A 20,589-nucleotide genomic window follows, 5' to 3' on the forward strand; every position below is an offset into this window, starting at 1 on the left:
ACGAGAGCGCGTTATTTGTGTCTAGGTTACCCCCGGCCGGCCCAGGCCCAGGCCTAGGAAGACGCCCTGTGCTCACAGCATTTATCTGGAATATGTTCCTCCAGGTCACCTTTTCTATAAATTTGGAATCACAGAGTCTGACTGGTATCGGATCAAACAGAGCATCGACTCCAAATGCCGGACAGCATGGCGTCGGAAACAGCGAGGCCAGAGCCTGGCAGTCAAGAGCTTCTCACGCAGAACGCCATCCTCTTCCTCATCCTCATACAGCGCCACAGGTGGGCTCTGGGGTGAGCGGCTGCCTGAGTGTGCACTTGTCCCCGACTCCCTGGGGGTGCAGTAGATAGGGGCAGGGGACCGGGCCTTGCATTCTGAGTCCAGTGGGTGCCGAGTTCGTACAGGGCCTTCCTTCCTCTGCCTAGTTATTTTGCGCCTGAGTGCCCTGCTGGCTTAACAGCCACGATAATGGTACCAATATTTTTGGCAGTGACTGCAGGCTGGGGGAGCACCAGTCGCTGTGCTCTGTGTTCTGAGTTCATGGACTCGCAATCTGAGGTTAGCGGGGCAGACTCTGCAGGCCTGGCCTAGAGGTGCTGTTCTCCTGGAGAACTCACTAGGATTGACAGGTGACTGCACACTGCCTCTGACGCATCGCTGTTGAAGGCATTTACAAAAAATGTGGATTAAAATAGTCTTTAAACTCCCACAGGAGCTCCTTGGCAGCAGCTCCTGGAACTTGAGCCTGGCGTGGGGTCGGCTCAGGCCCCGGGGCAGCGTGGGCTGGGCATGCTCTCTTCTCAGTGCAGTCTTTGTCCACGGACTTTGTTCTGGAAGCTACAAATCAGATCACCTGGAGCTCCCTCCAATTTCTTGAGGAGCAAGTTTTCCTCCCGGTGTTTTGGTAGTCATCGGATACGCGGCTGAGCTCTAGTCGAGGTCCCCCGAGGCAAGGCCCACACAGGTTGTGCTCCTGGGGTGCTGCTTTGGGGCTGGCGTGCAGGGAGGGAGCCTTGTCGTGGCGACGTGACCTGGGACTTGGGATGTGTGCTGAGCGCTGTCGGCTGGGCAGCTGACTCCCGGGCCAACCCCTGTTTCCACGACAGTTACGTGGCCGTGTGTGGAAGGTGGTTGAAAGTTCAAGTGTGAACATCTTAATGGTGGCTCTCTAAGTAGTAGTTATATGTATATATTTTTCTTTATCCCCAAGCGTTACTGTGGCTTTCACATTATTTCAAAACACTGCACTAGTATTATAGTTATTTTTTCCGTTGGTATTGGGACTTGAACTTAAGGCCTCATATTGCTCTACTCCCCCACCCCCACTCCTGTTTGATAGTTTTCAATTTCTGTTTCCAGTTCAGGAGGAACTCTCTGTCATAACACAGCTGCCTTAGGAACTGGCTATGCAGCTGTTGGGGCCCAGGCATCCCTTAGAGACGAAGCAGGGGCTGCAGTTACTTGGGACTCCTCTGGAGGCACAGATTAGGACACGGAGTGAGGGGCTCCTGGCAGAGCACAGCTGTCTTAGGAGGTGAGGCAGCTTGGCCCTTGCCGAGCTGGAGGCCGTGAAGGAGGCGAGGTGAGGATGAGCGCCACGTGGACCTGCGCGCCACGTGAGGTGACCTGGCAAGCCGCACGGGGCTCCAGCGCAGGCCCACGGTCGGGTTGCTCTGGGGCCCAGGGCATCGGCCCTGACAGCGGTCAGCGGGTGGTCAGCGTGGAGCTGTGCAGCGGGAGGCCGAGCCACTGCAGACCATGCTCGGTTCAGATTCCAGTTCTAGTACTGGGGAGCCAGTGGCCTGGTACACCGGGCGGCGCCTGTACTGCTGGCTCAGCCCTCCTAGAGGGCTCTAGACATGCAGGGTCGTGGCCTAGGTGACCTGCACGTCTGTGGAATCACACGCGCTATTCCTCCAGCTCAGGTTGCTGGGCCTGTTCACACAGCGCATGGTCTGGTTCAGTTTTACACTTACTAGTGTTTGCTTCTCTTCCACTTACTAGCATCTTCTTTAAGTGAGTGACTCTGACAGTGGTTGCACACTTTGTTTCTCGGTTTTTATAAATGTGTCAGTGCTTTCTCTGAGATACGGTGGCTCCTGTGTTGCTAGCTGCTTGGGAGTCTCAATCAGCCCCTTGTGGCTGTGTGACACGCCTCCAGTGGCCCAGTCCCGGGCAGGCCCTGGGCGTGCGCTGTCTGAGGAGCCCCCGTGGCTGGTTGGCAGGGTGGCTTTGATGCAGGACAGGTACAGCATCACCTCGGTGGCTTGACTGATGGACATTTCTCAGAAGTGTGCCCTGCTGTGCCTTGGTGGCAGGGTCTGAGCGGCCGCCACCGCCAGCTTCTGTGCACCACATGTTTGGACAGGAGTTGAAGGTGAGCACGGTTAGGCACTCCGAGGCGTTTATTTGTCTGGAAAGCATGAGCCCCATTTCTGAGCTATGATCCTGTCCCTGCCCTGCAGTGGGTCCAGCCTGTGATGGGCTGCCAGCCCGCCATATTCTCTCCAGCCCCCACACATTCTCTCCAAGGACTCGGCTTTGTAAACTCTGTCTTAATACACAGTGTTCTTGGCTAAAATTAGCTGGAGCAAAGCAGGTGGTTAGTTAGGGACTCGAGGGATTTTTGTCATTGTCCTTTGTGCATCTGCTCTTGGCTCATTAACGCTGTTCTGGCATTTGAGACTAGTTTGCTGACAGAAGTAACCCAGGAACATGTAATTAAGCCAGAATTATGTTAATTTGGAATTAGTTGTGATTCCTGCTGGGTTCTTATGTTTACTTTTGAATTATCAACAAACTGGGAACTTCCTCATCGGTACTCTTAAGGTTTAGTATCTAGGCAAGTTTATTTACTTATTGACTGACAGTGTCTATTTGGCCCAGATTGACCTTGAACTTTTGACCCTCCTGCCATTGTCTTTTCAGGGCTGGGATTACAAGGACGTCCCGCTCTACCCTGAGAGGCAGTCTATTTAAAGATGGATTAGTTACCATCCAATTGAACACAAACCACAAAATCACTAGTTTCAAGAGGATTCTTGAAAGTTAGTTTACTGTAGCATCTGTATTGTATTCGGTAGTTGCCAGCACTGTAAACTTTTTCTTGTCCTTGAGTTGGAGGCAGCTGGGTTTTACAACAAGCACTGTAAATTGGTGGCGCTAGTGACTCATGACCGTAATACTCCGGAGGCTGAGGTTTAAGGATCTCTGTTTGAAGCCAGCCAGGCAGGAAAGTCTGTGAGACTCTTACCTCCAGTTAACCACCGAAAAAGCCAGTAGAGCTGTGCTTTAAGTGCTAGCCTTGAGCAGAGCTTCTAGGACCTGAGTTTAAGCACCTGGATACCTGCGTGCACATGCTCACGCTCACGCACACGAACACCCACGCATCCGTGCACAGCACTGTGAGCTCCCTGGAGAGCATATATGCTGTGGTTGGGGCTTAAAGTACAGAGGGCTGGTTCTGGAGACCCTTGCCTGCGATTCCTCAGGATGCGACTGCTGTCAAACATACTCAGGGAGCCTGTATGTCACGGCAGCCTGACACCACAGTTAGTGATTAAAATACGTAAAAAGCCTTCTTAAGTAATTTTTTTTAATTTTTGCATCTTACATATTTCTCCTTCCATTCACATTAACATTCTGCTTTTCTCAGTTTTATCCTACTGCAATCATTTATTCCTAATAATTTTTTATTGACTAGTGATCATAATTCCGTACAAAAGTATGTATATGCATTAATTTTTAAGTACTTCTGAGCCTGTAATGTTCTACGTATTTAAGAACAATTTTAAATATCATTATAGTTAAAATTAACATCAAAACAAATGTATCTCATTTTGATTAAACATAGAAAGCAAAATTTGTTGGATGTATGTTTTGAGTGGACGGGGCTGTTTCCTAGTTAGGTTTTCCTTGGTGAGACACTATGTCCTGCTGGCCTTAAAGAGGGTCTAATCCTAACATCACCTATTGTTCCTTTCCACAAATGCCTGCTGAGGTCTCGTGTGCATGGGAGAGGTTTGTTGGAACAGTGTTGCTGAGTCCTGTACCTGGCAGGCTCTCAGAAATCTCACTTGCCCAGAGCTTGCGCTAACCAGCCCTACAGGAAAGTGTAGGTCAGCTGACCCAAGTCAGCGTGGGAGTGCAGGGCAAGGATGAGAGAGATGAGGTGGCCTGGCGTTGCTCTGCCTGGGCCGCGCCTGAGTCGGAACTTCTGCCTCCCATGTTCCCACAGAGACCATGATGGGCACCCCGCCACCTGCCACCGAGCTCCAGCAACCACAGCCGCAGGCCCTGCACTACGCCCTGGCCAATGCACAGCAGGTGCAGATCCACCAGATCGGAGAGGACGGACAAGTCCAAGTAGTATGTACCTTCTTGCTGATGTGCCAGGGACATGGAGGGGGTGGCATCGGGGGCTGGGCATGAGTCCTTACGTTTCATAGACACACACCAGTTGCCTCATGACCTTGCATTGAAACCCTTTACAGGACCTCACCAGTCCCTGGTCCCCCACCCTTCTGTGGCGTGTTACGTGCGCACAGCCTGTGTGAGCGCTCCTACGGGTCCCTGGTCCCCCACCCTTCTGTGTGCGTCACAGGTGCACAGGCCGCATGAGGGGCCCTTCCGTCTGTCCTGAGACAGTTCATAACTCAGGTGTCCTTTCACTGAGGAAAGAAGAAGCCGTTTCTTTCCAGGAGTGGGAAAGCATGAGCAGCCTTAGTTTCTCCTTCAGCTTTCCCTGGGCTTGTGTAATGTCCAGGCCCTGAGTGACCAGTCCCGCCTCAGAGTTCCTTTATGCTGGAGTGTCTGTCCTATGGCCAATATTGCAGTCAGTCCAGCTGGGAGCAGTCATGTCCCCTTACATACTCTGGGCTTTGGTGGCAGAGAAGGAAGATTTCTAGAAGCTGTGGGGGGAATGAGGAGTTTTAAGGATACCCTGAAATTTTGTGGCAGTTTTTATCACACCCGTCCACTGGCGTCTTTGAAGACATTAGTCACTATCATACGCACACCCAGGGCTATTTCATGGGGCCAGGTCCTATATTGCAAGAAAGAAATACTGCTCTCACAGGGTGGACACATCTAAGATAGAGCTTGAGGTGACGCACCTGCCAGCAGTGGATTTACCAGGCTGCTGAATTTGTGTGGTCAGCACACACACGCAGCCACGTTCAACAAAGGCAGTTTGTTCTCAGATCCATTGTGACCAAGAGAGAACTTGAAATAAGAGGAGTATTATTTCATTTAGCCAACTTAAGATTTATAGGAGTTATTTGCCTACATCCATAAACAAATGTGTGTTTTAGCTGGATTCTTTGATTTATTAGTGTTTAAATTGTGTAAGTAGTCATGTGTTTCCTTGATTTAAAAAAACAGCTTTGGTGTAGTACACACTTGACGCCCCTCCCCTTTTAACTGTCCCACCAGCATGCCACTTGGCAACACGTGGGAAGCCACGCGAGGAGGGGCTCTGTGGGGCCATGTGACGGGCACGGGGGCAGACTCTGGGGCCACGTGAGGAGGGGGCTCTGTGGGGTCATGTAACGAGGGGTTCTGTGGGGGTCATGTGAGGAGGGGCTCTGTGGGGCCATGTGAGGGGGGCACAGAGTGCAGCTCCGTGCGCCCTGGCAGCACCCTTCCTGGGGAGTGTGCGGGAAGTGCATCTGGTTCCTCTGGTGTGTTTTCTTCTGATGCTTCTTGGTGTCTTCTCTTGTCGCGGATCCCACAGGGCCACCTCCACATTGCCCAGGTGCCTCAAGGGGAGCAGGTGCAGATTACGCAGGACAGCGAGGTGAGCTGGGGATGGGAGGCGGTGCGGCGTGGGCCAGGACCCCACACCCAGGGCAAGGCGGCCACAGTTGGAGTGGGCTTGTGGGGCTGGGCCCTGAGCTTTCTCCAGCATCCCTCCTTCTGGCTTCCTGCTGCTTTAGGGGATGCCTTCCTCGTGTTTCAGCACAACATTCAGCAGCGTGTACCACACGCAGGAAGAACAGCTGTCTTGTGCAACAGCGGGAGCAGCTCTCCTTGTTGCCTCCCTGTATGCCGGGGTCGGCTCTTCACGACGTGTGTGTGTGTGTGTGTGTGTGTGTGTGTGTGTGTGTGTGTGTGTGTGTGTGTGTGCGTGCGTGCACTCTGTGTGTGTGTGTGTGCACTCCTGTGTGTGTGTGTGTGTGCGTGCACTCGTGTGTGTGTGTGCGTGTGTGTGCACTCCTGTGTGTGTGTGTGTGCGCGCGCGCGTGCACTCCTGCCGTGCACTCCTGCCGTGCCTCTGCAGAGGGGTCCCTCTGGGCATCCTTGCCAGGGCTTTGGTGTGTGTGTTGTCTTCTCACTAATCTAAAATTGTTTCATAAAAAGTTAAAAAAATACTCTCATTGGGGTCAGAGTAGATGAAATGGATTCACGTTGTAGGTATGTGTGTGTTTTTAATACAAGAAAAAAATGTCTACAAACTCAGCGTAAGATGCTTTAGTTGGTGGGTTTATGGCTACAAGGCTTAGATTTTATAGAATTAGTGGTTTCTTAGCTATTCCTGAAAGGCATGGGGAAGTTTTCACCCTGCCTAAACATGTCATGGAGCTCCCCTTGATCATCTTCCTATTCATTCTGCAGGGCAACCTCCAGATTCATCATGTTGGTCAGGACGGGCAGGTAAGTGCTAGCTACCCTCACTGCACCCCTGCCCAGTGGCCCCCTTCCCTCCAGCCAGCGGGGGAAGGCACTGGCTTTGCTGTGGGCACACAGGTGCCTGCTGGGCTCTGGAGTCCCGTTTACAGCTGTGGGATCTCAGGGCAGTTTTTACCTCTCCATGCCTGTCATTACCTTCTGTACACTTGCGTGATGTTGCGGGTAGGGCTCATAGGTAGCTGTGCGTAGGATTAGGTGGGCTTTGTTTCTGCTTCTTGTCAAACACAAACCCCTTTAGTTTTCCTAACCTGAGAAGAGATGAGCAGCATTTCATTGAGCCTGATTGGAATTCTGAGCCCAGTGAGGTCCCCAACCTGTGAGCACCCAGAAGGGATTGCTCTCCGGGAGGAGGGAGCGTGCTAGTATCTGTGAGCATCGTGCCGTGTTGGTCTTTTGAGGACAGTTTCTCTTGGAGAAACTGTTTTCATCTGGGTCTGTGAAGAGAGTCTGGAAGTTTTCCAGTTTTGTAGGAAGTACTTTAGGAAATCGGCGTAAGGATCACACACCCAGAGCCCTCTCATCACTTGTCATTGCCACCCAAGAAATGGTGCTTTTTCCTGCTGCATTCTCCTTTGCAAGTCCTGTGTGTGTCCCCATGTGTGCTGCCAGCCAAGGCCCAGCAGCTGCTGCCTCTGAGAACACCCAGGACACCACGGGACAAGAAAATCACAGGGTTCGGGGTGAAGGGACAGACAGACCCTCTCGGGAGGCGTTGAAGGGGAATTTCACAGATTGTAGGGCACATGTGGAGGTCAGGTGGGATGCAGCCCTGTTAGTGTGTAAATACAAGATAGTTGCTTTGGAAAGAGCCAGAGAGACACAGAACTAAAGAGGAAGTTGTTTCTGCCAAGTGTGTGCTGTTGGTGACAAGGTGAGCGGGAAGTATTTACAGCGGATTGGCTCTGTTCTTGGTGGCTTCTCTGTGTTTGATGGTTTGATGGTTCCTATTTATACTGGTGGTGGAATTTCATCATAGTTAGGATGAGCCTAGACTTCAATGCACACGGAAAGCAAGACTCCTTACCGCTGAGAGTCACTTTCTTTCTGTATATCCTGAACGAACTTCTGCTTAGAATTTTAAAAAATCCAGTGGGGCCTGTACGCTGCATTAGTGTGAAGCTCATGCACCCTGTGTCTGATCCTTTTCTCATAAAGTTGGCCTGAGGTTGGAGACCCCAGCACCACCCACTAGGCTGGCAACCCGGGAGCCACGGCTGTGGCTGCAGACTCGCAGAAGAGCAAAGCAGGTCTTTGCTGATGTCACTGCCTCTGGAGCTGGTGGCCATGATTAACCACTAATTTATGATCCTCCTCGTTGCAAAATGTCAAATCAATCTACCACCTGATCACTTTTACCCGCAAATATCACTTTCTTCCACCACCGATTCCCATCCTTGCTGTGTGACCTCGCACACACCAGCCAGCCCCGTCTCTCAGGACTTCAGGCCGGGCACCTGCTGCTTCAAGGGAGCTCTGCCTTCTGACTGAAGTGAACAGTATGCATTTGCAAGAAGCTGCCTTTTTCTGGTAAATCTGTTAGGTAGTCCTCTCTTGTTTTCTGTTTGTAGACATTCTAGTTTTATCACTTGGCCTGTTTTTAAACCTACCCTGCTCATAATCATAGCTTTGCTTTCCAAACTGAGAAGATAATTGGAAAACAGAATGGTTTTAAAAAACCCTTCTTCCCTCAGCGTTGACGGCCCAGACCTGTGCTGGGGGTGTCCCCATCACCTCGCCCTCCCCCCGCCCTCAAGAGGATGGTGCTCTTGACTCTCAGGCTCTTTCCAGCCTGATTTTGCTCCCATTTTCTTGGTCCTGGTGTGAGTGTTGATGTTTGGTTTACTGAAGTCTGATGACACACACTTGTTCCAGATTTACAGGAAGAGGTTGAGTTAAAGAATGCTTCCTGGAATTACAACAGCACTTGATGATGTTTATGCCATTGCCTTTGTGAGCCCGTAGATGCATTGCTCTTTGATTGCAGATGTGGGTGGGAGGTGGAGCCTGGGGAGCAGACTTCACCGAGGCCTCCGCAGGACACGGTCAGCGTGGCTCTGCACAGCAGGCACGGAGCTGTGGGTCGAGTGAGGTTGGTGCCATCTGCTCCCAGCCCTGGGCTTCCTCGCTGTGGGCTGTGACCAGCTGGGCACCCTGGTCCCCGAGCAGGTTCCCGCAGAGGTAGGAGGAAGAGCGCCACGCCCGCTTTGCTGCTCAGACCTGGAAGGCCAACCTAGTGGGGCGGGTCTCTTGGAAAGAACTTGGGAGGTGCTGTTGATGGCGCTGATTTATTAGGCTGCAGGCAGAGAGGTTCTGCTCCATGTCTGCTCTAAGCTGGGGGTGTGTGGGGACCGGGTGGCTGCCCTATGCAAGGCTGGGCTGGGCTGGGCTGGCGTGCCAGGTCCTTGGTTCCCTGTGTGGCCTACCTGGCTCAGGGGCCTCACGGCATGGTTGTGGGTTTGCTGTTTGCCTCTGGGAACGGAGCAGAGTTCTCTCCCACCTTGCGTCTGGGCCCATCTGTGAGGAGGGAGGACTAGGGCTTCCCGTCCCTTAGGGCCTATTCCTCAGCGGCCTGGGCACACTCTTGACAGCTTGTGCTTCCTTCTGGCACAGCCAAGTGTGGCAAGCCCTGGCTAGGGTAGTTCCAGAAATTATCCTTAAAAAGCACAAACCCAGCTGTATAACCCTTCCCCTCGCTGAATGAGATCGGGTGATGGTCCTGGACAGCTGTCTCTGTTCTTGCGCCTGTCTGAGGGGCCTAGAAGCCCCTAACAGGCAAAGGAAGGCCTGGGGCTTCCTCTGCCAGAGGCTGTGTGACACAGGGCTGGTGCCATCTGCCAGGGCGTGCTATTTGGCTGCTCCTTGGCTGTTTGAGCAGGAAGAAGTTCACTTCAGGCTTGAGTGGTGATGCCTGGTCAGGGTGGTATGTGCATTTGCAGGACTCTCATTTCTGTCCCTGTTGACTTTCTTGGTACCATCTTCTACAGGTTCTAACACAGAAGAAATTTTCAAGTCAGGCAGGGGCCCAGGAAAAGCTGCACATGGGTTTTGGCTACGGAGGATATTATTTTTTTTTAAGCAAGAACTTGGATGAAATGATTGCTTAGTTGGAAGGCGTTTACTGTTAGCTGAGGCTGCAGCAGCTTTAGAACAACCCGAGACCCCGCTGGAGGTCCGGCCTCACTGACCGCTGGCCCCTGTCTTGTGGCCCGGGCCCCCTCTCTTGTGATGCAGATACCCAAGGCAGGGACAGTGGTCCCTAGGATTGGAGGGTCCATGTTTGGTCCATTGAAAATCATCTTTAAATATAACTTTCAAAGATGAAGTAAGACCGTGTTAGAGGCAAACACTGTTGTACCAGTACCCAGTGCAGTGCAGTCCCTGGGGGCACTTGTGTGAGTAGACAGGAGAGCGGTGATTCAAGGTTAGCATTGAGGTAATTGGAGACACTTGGGGACATGCTTCCATTTTCAAAGCTGTTTGGGGCTGGAGCCTGTGTCTACGCATGCTCACTCCTGCGTCCTTTGCCCCAGCGGGCAGCAGCACAGTGCGGTGACTGCTGTGTCCCCGCCCCCCGGCCCTCCAGCGTCCCTCCCGCTTGCCGGGAGTCAGACTTAGTTCCTGAGGCATCAGCCCGCGCTGTAGTGAAACATACTCCATCCACCTGACCCCTGGGTGTCGCCGCGGAGCTGGGTCTGTCAGCCCGAGGCGGAGCTGCTGTAACCAGGGGGACGTTGTTTCTCACACCGCCTGCATGGGCAGTCCCGAAGGGGAAAATGGAGCGACTGAACATGCTGAAAAGTCACACCTGAGACCTGCCCTGACGGCACATGTGGTTTAGCCTGGAGACCTTTGGGTTCCGGTGATGTGGCCAGGCCCTGCACTGGCCAAGCAGGGGGCACCTTACCTGTAGGGGCCCTGTGTGGGCCCGCGCTGGCCTGGGGACGCCTGCGTCTCAGCCACGCTACCCACTGGTGAGTTTCCGAGAGTGCCTCTTTTTGGGGTGCTCCGTGGGCGCCTGCTCTGCCCCCAGCATTGGGGCACACGCATGCGAATCAGTATGCATTCAGCCAGCAGAAGCCAGCAAAAAGAAAGCCAGTCTTAGCCTGGAAGCTGTTTTCTATCCATAACAAAAGCTGAAGCAGAAGGAAGCCAGTGTAAGTAACTTGCCTTGTTCTAACCTCAGATGAGGTTCTTGAGGTTTCTTGGTGATGGGTTTGCTGTTTTCTAGCAAGTCTGTCACAGGTGAGCAGGGCTTTGGCCACTGGGGGCAGCAGGCCGAGGCAGGGACAGCTGCTGGCAGGCGGGGGCAAAGCGCCTTTAAGGCCACTTCTGTGTCATTTATTTTTGTTGGCTCTGTGATCTTGGGCAAGTAACTTAGCCTCACCAGCAGCCGTAGAACTAACAGTAACAAACAGAATGACAACCATGTCAAGTTCCCATCCCTGTGTTCCTGGTGCTATTGGTCAGACGCCCTGAGGCCCCTAGCTGGCCAGCCCACATAAGCCTGTCCTGTTCTCATTTCCTGCTCAGGTTCAGCCTGAGTGAAGAGCTGTAGTGTCTCTGTGATACGAAGGTCCTTGTCTAATCCTGAGGCTGCCAGCCATTATCCTTGGCTTTGGTCCTGGCACCCCCTGGGAGCTGCCGGGGGGGGGGGATTTTCTCTGCATGTGTGTGATGGCACACTTCCGACTCCATCCGTGCCCACACCACTGGCCTTAGCCAGCGGGAGGGCGTGCGTGCCACCGTCTTCCTGGCTGACCCCTGCCGCAGCTCCCTGCCCTGCAGAAAGTCTGCAGCTTTGCCAACAGTGCTGGGCACATGGCTCCAGGCTGCCCCAGTATAGGTGTAGCTTCTTCTTGCTTTGTTTTTGGTGTCAGTCCTAGGGCTTGAACTCAGGGCTTGGGCACTGTCCTTGAGTTTCTTTTGTTCAAGGCTAATAATGCTCTACTTACTACATGAGCCAGAGCTTCATTTCTGTTTTTTTGGGGGATAGTTTTATAAATTGCAAGTAAGAGTCTTATGGACTTACCTGCCCAGGCTGGCTTTGAAAGATCTCACCCTCCTGAGTAGCTAGAATTACAGGGGTGAGTACCAGCACCAGGCAGTGTAGCATGTTTTCTGCTGCTGTCACTTGCCTGCGACAGTGCCTGCTTTTGTCTGCGAATGGTGATTGGTCCATGAACTCACTGAGATGGAAGTCGAGGAAGCCTGTTTGCAAATGTGAAAGGTGTTTGTCACGCAAGCGTATGAAGAAGGTTTAGACTGACCCGTCTTCCCTGGGGTGCGGGATCTGAGGGCCGTCATGGTGTTGAGTGTTTTCCCTCCTGGGCCTTTACCAACAGAACGCTCCCTCACATGCGCTTTGCACACACCCGTGTCTCTGCTTGTTTGAATTCACCTGTGTGTTGGAGCCAGGACTTGCCTCTGTCCTCTCGCAGGGTCCTTTCTGCCTCTGGAAAGCAACATCTCTGTGTGCTGGCAGTGTGAGGGGTTCCTGGGGGACATAGCAGAATGCACTTGTACACTCTTGTTGGCTGTCACCAAACCACCTGTCCCTTGGCAGTGTGCCATAAGAGCCAGAACCCAAGGCCTTGCTGCTGTGGGTCCCGACAGGGCGTGTTGGCCACCAGGCGGCCCTGGGGCAGTGCTGACCAGCCTGCTCTGTCCCCAGGTGCTGCAGGGCGCTCAGCTGATAGCCGTGGCCTCTTCCGACCCGACCGCAGCAGGTGTGGACGGCTCCTCTCTCCAGGGAAGTGACATCCAGGTGCAGTACGTCCAGCTGGCGCCCGTGAGCGACCACACAGCTGCTGCACAGGTGAGTCCTCGGGCCTCCAGGAGGACGCCCGCGCTCCCGTCCGCACACCGAGCGTGGGGCTCGGCCTCCAGGCAGGAAGGCCACCACCGAGAGGCTGTGGGGCAGACACAGCCGGGCAGGACGGGGTGAGAGGGATTCTGTGGACTCTGCACAGGAAGGGCAGAAGTTATTTGGGCCAGACCCAGATTTCCAGCCTGTCTGTGAGCTTTCTGTCTCATAGAAATGTTTATTTGTAAACCTGGAGACAAAAAGCTCTGCCCAGGCCTCCAATTTGGAGTTGCTCCTGGCCGTGGGCCCTGGTTTCCGGGAGTGCAGCCCTTCCTGTGCAGAGAGGGCACCGGGCCAGCCTCCTGCAGCAGGGCTGTGACTCCCGTGAGACCTGGGAGTCGAGGCACCTTGCCTCTGTCCGGTGGGGAGACGGCGAAGGCCCAGCTGCACAGCCCGCGGCGCTGCCCTGGCTTCCAGGCTCTCCCCTGGGTCTTCCTGGCCTGCTTGGCGCTGGGGCTGAGAGCGCACAGCTCTGGCTTCCTGCAGCAGCCTCTGGCCTTCTGTGTCGAGGACTGGGCTTCACTCCCAGCCCGTGTGGTCAGTGCCTCCCAGGGGCCCGTGAGGCCACGAGGGCTTGGTGCTCCTGGAGCTTCCCAGGCAGGCACTGGGGAGCAGGCGCTGTGGACTTCCTCCTTGAAATGCCTCTGGTATTCTGGGGAAGGATCCCGGCCGCGCCTGGTGCCGATCCCCCTGCGTGGCTCACAGGCCACACTGGAACCCACCGTGGAGCCGCCAGCTCTGACACAAGTTCATCCTTTCATTTTGCTTGGCTGTGCCCAGGGCCTCATGGTGCAGATGATATCTGTACCACATCCTTCCTCCAAAGCCAGAATGGTCTGTCTTTTAGAGAAGCGGGGTGCTGAGGGCCTGAGGCCACGTGAGGGCTGTCACAGCCTTCTGCCGCGGTGCCTCTGGGGCTCCTCCTGCCTCCCCCCGCAGAGTCCCTGCCTCTAGCTTGCCATCCCACTCCTGGGCCACGCGAAAGCCCCGGATGATTTCTCCACTGGGGCCACACCAGTGACGGCCAAGATGGAGGAAGAGTGATCTAGTCGTAGTCGGCAATAAGGCTGAGAATATATGTGCAGTCTTTCTAATGTCCGTAGGTCATTGATTCCAACTGGGTCTTCAAGGAAGAATGGTAGCTGCCCAATGAAATGCTTTTTGGAACACTGTGAGTTTTGGGAGGAGGGTGACATGAAATCTGAGATGCTAGGTGAACGTGTCAGCTTAGGAACACGATATTAACTTGACCCCATTTATTCCAGGACACCCTTAAGGTGAGGATGGAACGTTGACAGCAGAGGTGGCCAGGGTGGCCCCAGTTTGCCTGGGGGATGGGTGGAGATGGGCCGGGCTTTGATCAGGTCCAGCACCGCTGCCGAGTGCAGGTCCCGGTGTCTCATACCAAGGCGGGGTCTGCTGTGTGCGTGGAGGTCACTGGTGGCTTTATGGCAGGTGAGTGTTCTGGATGTGTGCAGACGGGTATTTTTCTAGAAAAGTTCCTTTATCTCCCTGTTGCAGACAGCCGACGCCCTGCAGCCCACCCTACAGCCTGAAATGCAGCTTGAACACGGAGCAATCCAGATCCAGTGAGACAGGTGGCCGAGCCACCAGCACCATGCTGCCTGGGCCCACGCGCCCTGTGCTCGTGCTCTGAGCCAGCCGGCGTCTGTGCGAGGTCTGCGACACGTCTGGGAGCTGCCTCCTCCTGGGGGCAGGGTCCTGGCCGCCCCAGGGCCCCGGCTCTGAGTCGTGCTGCCCATGTCCGGAGGAGAAGCACGGAGTAGAGTACACTCAGAGAAACGAGAACCACAATATTTTGTTTAATGGCTTTTTTTTAATTTGCTATGGTGTTTATAACAAAAAAGAAAATGGGGAAAAAAAACAAACGAGTGGAAATGCGGAAGCCTTTGCTGTGCTCTGTTCAGCGGCAGGAAGCAGGCGTTAGCGGAGATGGAGTGATTGTGCAGGAAAGGAAACTTACCTACTTTTCTAGGGGAGATGCTCCCATACACTGTAATTATGCATTTTTAATGAAATAAAGTTGTATTTATGACCACGTCCTTCAGTGCCATTGCACCTTGAAGACAGCCCCACACAGGCAGCTGTTCTGAGATGGGCTGCCCAGGCCTCTGCGCAGGTGGGGCTCCTGCAGCAGGGCTGTCCTGGGGGAAGTCCTATCCAAGATCACGCCTTCACAGCTTCAGTGTTTTGAAAGGCAAGGAAAACAGTTGCAATAGCAGCGTGGGAGGTGGTTTGAATGCCGGGTGACGGGCAGCGTCTGGCCCGCTGCCGCCGCCTCTTCTGGCAGTCTCGTTAGTGGGTGGGGAGACTCCAATAGAGGAGCTCACTGACTGAGTGCATGGCGCCTGGTGCTTTTTCAAAGCTGCTGTCCAGAGCTCTCTGCTCCCTTCCACCCGGTCCAGCCTCCTGGCACAGCGAGGGGTAGAGGCCAGCACTGGGCAGCTCTCCAAAGTGCCCCGCATAATGAGTCCACTGTCACCCTGGTGGGAGCCTGGCCACCTCTGGGAGTGGGTGTGAGAGGAGGGGCCGGCGGCAGAGGTGGGGAGGGCTGGGGGAGGTGGGAAAAGGAGTGATGCACTTTTATTTTTATTTGGTTGGTCGTGGGGCCTGAACTCTGGGCTTGGGCGCTGTCCCTCAGCTCTTCAGCTCAAGGCAAGTGCTCTACTGCTTGAGCCACAGCACCACTTCTGGTTTTCTCGTGGTTTTATTGGAGATAGTCTCACGGACTTTAATGCCAGGGCTGGCTTTGAACCAAGATCCTCAGATCTCAGCCTCCTGAATAGCTAGGATTACAGGCGTGAGCCACCGGCACCCAGCTAGTGATGCATTCTTAAACAATCTATAGGACAAATAAAGAGTGGATGTGGCTGTGTGCTGGTGCTCACACCTGCTTACTCAGGAGATTGAGATCTGAGGATCACGGTTCAAAGCCAGCCTGTGAGACTTCTATCTCCAATTAGCCACCAGAAAGCCGGAAGTAGAGGTGCTCAAAGTAGAGACTAGCCTTGAACAGAAAAGCTCAGGGAGGGCTGGGAAGGTGGCTTAGTGGTAGAGCGCTTGCCTTGCATGCCTGAGGCCCTGGGTTCGATTCCTCAGCACCACATAAGCAAAAAGAAAAAAGCTGGAAGTGGCGTTGTGGCTCAAGTGGTAGAGTGCTAGCCTTGAGCTGAAGAGCTGAGGGACAGCGCCCAGGCCCAGAGTTCAGGCCCCACAACCGGACCCAAAAAAAGAAAAGAAAAGAAAAGCTCAGGGACAGTGCCCAGGCTGAGTTCAAGCCCCACGGCCTACCAAGGGGAAAAAAGTGGGTGTATGCGTGTTTTTAAGGTTTATTTTTAAGTTTAGTGATACTAGCCTGATGCTTGCTACCTAGCAAGCTTGCTACCTAGCGAGGTGTGCACCTCGCTGCTAAGCCATCTCTAGCCCTTTTGTAGGATGTGTGTATGTGTGCGTGCATGCTTCCTTCTACACACATACACATGCGCGCACACATACCACACACATACATCTTTTGGTAATGATGCTTTAACTTGGCCTCACACTTTTTCTTTCTTTTTTTTTTTTGCCAATCCTGGGGATTGAACTCTGGGCCTTGGCACTGTCCCTGAGCTTCTTTTGCTCAAAGCTAGCACTCTACCACTTGAACCACAGTGCCACTTCTGGCTTTTCCTGTATATATGGTACTGAGGAATCCAACCCAGGGCTTCATGCATGCTAGCAAGCACTCTACCACTGAGCCACCTTCCCAGCGCCACTCTTGCTTTCTTAGCTTTTTCATACATGGCTGATGTTTGACCACTTGAGCCATACCTCCTCTTCTAGCTTTTTGCTGATAAATTGGAGAGAAGAGTCTCCAATCAATATCCTCAGGTCCCAACCTTCTGAGCAGCTAGACTACAGGTGTGAGCCACTGGTGCCTGGGTTAGGTTGTTTACTTTCTAGTAGACTCTCACTTTCTGCCTGCATATGTGCCTGCATTGTGGTCTGCTTGCCTGGACCTCTGGTTATAGCCAGGCTGACAGGCCCACATAACCACACCCAATTTCTTCCTTTAGATGGAGTCCCAGGGACTGTTCTGCCTGGGCTGGCCTGGAAATGCGAGCCTTCCAATGTCAGCCTCTCAAGCTGCCAGGCTTATAGGTATGAGCCACTGGTGCCTCACAAACTGACATGTCAAAGCTTGTGGCCTGCATGGAACAATAAAGGTGCTTACAAGAAGCTTAGAGATAAGCGAGAGGAAAGCAATGTCAAGTACATCCAGCCGACAACACTATAGTTGACCCTTGGCAAGATGAACACAGTTGGTACAAGAAGTCAAGAAGAAACTAAGACACGCGTGAACGGAGGATGGCCACAACCTCTAGGAAGTGAGCCACAATTCAGGAAAGCACTGCTGCTGGAGCTTCACCTGCCACTGCAGACAGAAAAGGCAGCAGGCACCAACAGGCACACCCAACAAGACCTCTGCATGGCCAGGGAGCGACCACGGTGAGCCTGCCAGTCGCAAGGTGTAGAACCAGGGAGCGACCACGGTGAGCCTGCCAGTCGCAAGGTGTAGAACACACGGAGAAGGGGCGTGGGCCGTGTGCACTGCAGGAGGCAGCAGCGGCCGATACAGCCTCCATGTCTATCGCTGCCTGGGGGCGTCAAGTCCGACCCCCGGGCTCTGGTGTCAGAACCCCACAGAGGCAGAGGTGGCGGGGGGGTGGGAAGTGGGGGCGGCATGGTGCAGCCGCTTTGTGGGACACTGGATTGTGATTGGCATGCTGTTCTGTCATTCTTCAACCTAAAAATGTCTGCCACATGCTCGGCGGGCTGGGCTGCCCACCTGTACTAGAGGATGCTGCACCAGCCAGCTGTATGTAGGCAGAGGCCTGGGATGCGGGAGTCGCGTATGAACACACATGAACACACACGCACACACACACGCACAAGGAAATGATGTCTCCTAAAGTTGTCACAAGTCAAAACAAGGTGCAGTCATTAGTGTGGGCCTTGCGAGGAGAGCAGTGAGCAGGGCACGGGACTGTGGCCCAGCTCTGGCCTCACCTGGTGAATGCTAGACACGGTGTGACTTCCAAGCTAGCAGAGGTTACACTTAGAAGAGCCGCTGCTGGTGAGCACAGGGCAAGGGGCACCGCGCGGGCAGCTCTGTGGGGCAGACGGCTGGTGGAATGCTGAGGGAAAGGAACGAGAAGAACTTGGGCCTGCAGAGGCTCAGGAGAGCAGGCTCTTGGTCAGGGCCGGGCGAGAACGGGGTGACAGGGAAATGGGGCGGATAACTGGTCACTGCTCAGCCAGCGGGAGATGGCTGTCCACGCCCCGTTTCTCCAGCCTGGCGTACATGGCCGGCAGTGGCGACTGGGATGGGGCTCTGAAGGGCCAGGCCCCAGGGACCCCTTCACTTTGGGCGGGGTCCCGCCAGGGCTGCGCCCTGAGTTTCTAGATCGCCCTTTGGCTTCCTCGTGTTTCTGTCCTTGACACGAGGCTGACAGAGGCTCAGATGCCTGGTGTTGCAGCACAAGAGAGAAAATCACTGTGAGGACAGCATCCAGCAGACAGAGCAATCAAGCACAAGGGAAGCCCTCCAGCCACAGAGGGCCATGGAAAGAGCACCCAAGCTGGCCCCGAGGTAGCTGTGTGGGCGCCACTCAGAGACAAGGCTGTGTGGGAACTTCAATATGAGTCCACAGCTAGAAAATAGGATCATCAAAAACTGCACAGCTGGAAATCTAGCTGGTGAGCCAGGAAGCAAGGTAGCAAAAAATACCAGAATAATGCACACCCCACCCCGCCCCAGAGGGAACTCCCCGCCGGCCACGGCCTGCAGAAGGCAGGAGGGGGCACGCCACTTGTGCCGTTTCAGACCCCGAGCAGGTTCAGCAGAGAAGGAAAATCGCAGCGTGGCCCAGCTCGGATAGATGGAGGTAACCATTCAAGACCACATACTAGCGATCACATCTGGCAGTTCTCACCGCACCCTGGCTGAGCTGCCCCTCATGTAGCAGGTTACTACTACAGCCATCCAAACCCTGTGGACTCTCGTCATTACCACGTCTGCCTTGGCTTACCCATCTGGGCGCTCAGAAGTCATCTCAGCAGCAGCTTGGGGTAAAACTCCAGCATCCACTCAAAGTGTTCAGCAGAATAGAAATCAGACTTCACTCAACCGCAGGTTCCCCCCAGACCTGGAGCTCCACTGAGACATCAGGGCCAGGCCCCCGCCCCGCCTGGGCACCCATGTGCACAGAAAGAGAAGGAGATGAGCAGGAGGCTGAGTCCTGGAAAGGAAGATGCAGAACTCATTTGCCGATGTTTCTAGAAAGTTTGAAATAGCTTCCAAGGGTGCAATCTAAAGTTTCTTCCTGAGATTAATTTATTAAAGGTATTAAATCTCAGTAAGGGCTGGAGGCCCAAAAGCAATGAATAAAATGTTACTGCATTTCTTTTTTTTTCTTTGAGGGGGGGTCCAGTTGTGGGGCCTGAACTCTGGACCTGGGCGCTGTCCCTCAGCTCTTCAGCTCAAGTCTAGCGCTCTATCACTTGAGCCACAACACCACTTCTGGCTTTTTTCTTTTTGCTTATGTGGTGCTGAGGAATCGAACCCAGGGCCTCATGCATGCAAGGCAAGCGCTCTACCACTGAGCCACCTTCACAGCCCGTTACTGCATTTCTAGCTAGCATCCATCATTTAAAAAAAAAAAATCCATCAGCTGGGTACCAGTGGCTCACACCTGTCATCCTAGCTATCAGAAGGCTGAGATCTAAGATCACAGTTCAAAGCCAGCCGAGGCAGGAAAGTCCATGACACTCTTATCTCCAATAAACCACCAGAAACCTGATAGTGGTGCTGTGGCTCAAGTGGTAGAATGCTCGCCTTGAGCTGAAGAGCCGAGGGACAGCGCCCAAGCCGAGTTCAAGCCCCATAACCAGAAAAAAAAAAAATCCATCAATAAAGTAGCCTGAGCTGGGTGTAGTGGGACATGCCTATAATCAGCCCTTGGGAAACGGAGGCAGGAGAATCTTGTTTGAGGCCAGCCTGGGTCACATAGTGAGACCCTCCTTAAAACTATAAAATACAATGGCTTTGACCTAGATAGAAAGTGCATGTGGGGCATTAGCTTCACCCCTTTACACTGTCCCCTCCTTGCTCCACTAAACCCCCTGAGGAGTCAGGAAAGAAACGTCACACCCCTCCCACAGACATTTACCTCTGCCACGGCCCCTCCGCCAGCTCCTCCTGCGTATTGCTGCATAGTGTGCACAGGAAGGGAAAGAAAGCGGGCTCTCGGCCAGGCAGTGGTGGGCGGCAGGTCAACCCTGCCGCTGGGAAGCGAGGGATGCACAGCATTGCAGGCCAGGGCTGGGCAGGGGGCTGGCAGGCAGCGGTGCGGGGCCCTCGGCCGGCTCTGATCACCATCTCTGCTTCCCTGGAGCCAGTGGCTCCTCTCTGCACCTGGCACCCAGAGGACTCAGACAGATGATGGATGCACTGTCAGCCACTGTGCCCCTGCTGGGTTTTATCTGAGACCATCGATCTAGTCCCACACAATGATGGATGGTCCCCAAATCACCAGCGAGAATGAGCTGAGACCAAAGCTCCCCAGGAGGAAGCTGGCGGCCTGTGGAGGGACGTGCGGCATGTCTGCTCTTGTGCATGGCCCTCCTGCTCTTCTGTGTGCCTCACAGTAAAATGGAGGCACACATCTAGGCAAGATGGGGCCTCTTCCATATTGGTATCTGCTCTGGAGGGTCCACATTGTCCCCGGCTATGTCCTGGAAGACAACAGGCCACAAGCTGTTTGTTGGCAAATAATCACCGTGGTAGCACAGCTATGCATCAAGTGGAGTGAGCCAGGCACCTAGCTCTTCGGAGAACAGTGGAGGGTGTCCTGGCCACGGCCCCGCGTGCAGGGCGGGTGCGTCACTGTCCCGGCCGGGGCCCCGCGTGCAGGACAGAGCGCGTCACTGTCTCGGCTGGGGCCCTGCGTGCAGGACGGAGCGTGTCACTGTCACTG

At 54.0% G+C, this 20,589-nt stretch overlaps 1 protein-coding gene across 9 annotated transcripts in view; it reads left to right on the forward strand.

Annotated features, from left to right (window-relative positions):
- The window catches only part of Banp (BTG3 associated nuclear protein), a 58,535-nt gene extending 43,922 nt beyond the window's left edge, over positions 1 to 14,613 (forward strand). For 4 of the 9 annotated variants that reach the window (XM_013012752.1, XM_013012759.1, XM_013012755.1 and 1 more), the window contains 6 exons: positions 105 to 278; positions 4,235 to 4,365; positions 5,723 to 5,794; positions 6,613 to 6,651; positions 12,359 to 12,502; positions 14,072 to 14,613. In XM_013012752.1, coding sequence (XP_012868206.1) covers positions 105 to 278; positions 4,235 to 4,365; positions 5,723 to 5,794; positions 6,613 to 6,651; positions 12,359 to 12,502; positions 14,072 to 14,143 — 632 coding nt within the window. In that variant the 3' untranslated portion in view covers positions 14,144 to 14,613. Of the gene's footprint in view, positions 1 to 104; positions 279 to 4,228; positions 4,366 to 5,722; positions 5,795 to 6,612; positions 6,652 to 12,358; positions 12,503 to 13,653; positions 13,722 to 14,071 lie in introns of all 9 variants that reach the window. The other 5 variants (XM_013012754.1, XM_013012757.1, XM_013012761.1 and 2 more) reach the window with 3 other exon arrangements.
- The last annotated feature ends 5,976 nt before the right edge of the window (positions 14,614 to 20,589 follow it).

The sequence above is a fragment of the Dipodomys ordii genome, unplaced genomic scaffold (genome assembly GCF_000151885.1).
Source record: "Dipodomys ordii isolate 6190 unplaced genomic scaffold, Dord_2.0 Scaffold18, whole genome shotgun sequence".
Taxonomy (NCBI): Eukaryota; Metazoa; Chordata; class Mammalia; order Rodentia; family Heteromyidae; genus Dipodomys; species Dipodomys ordii.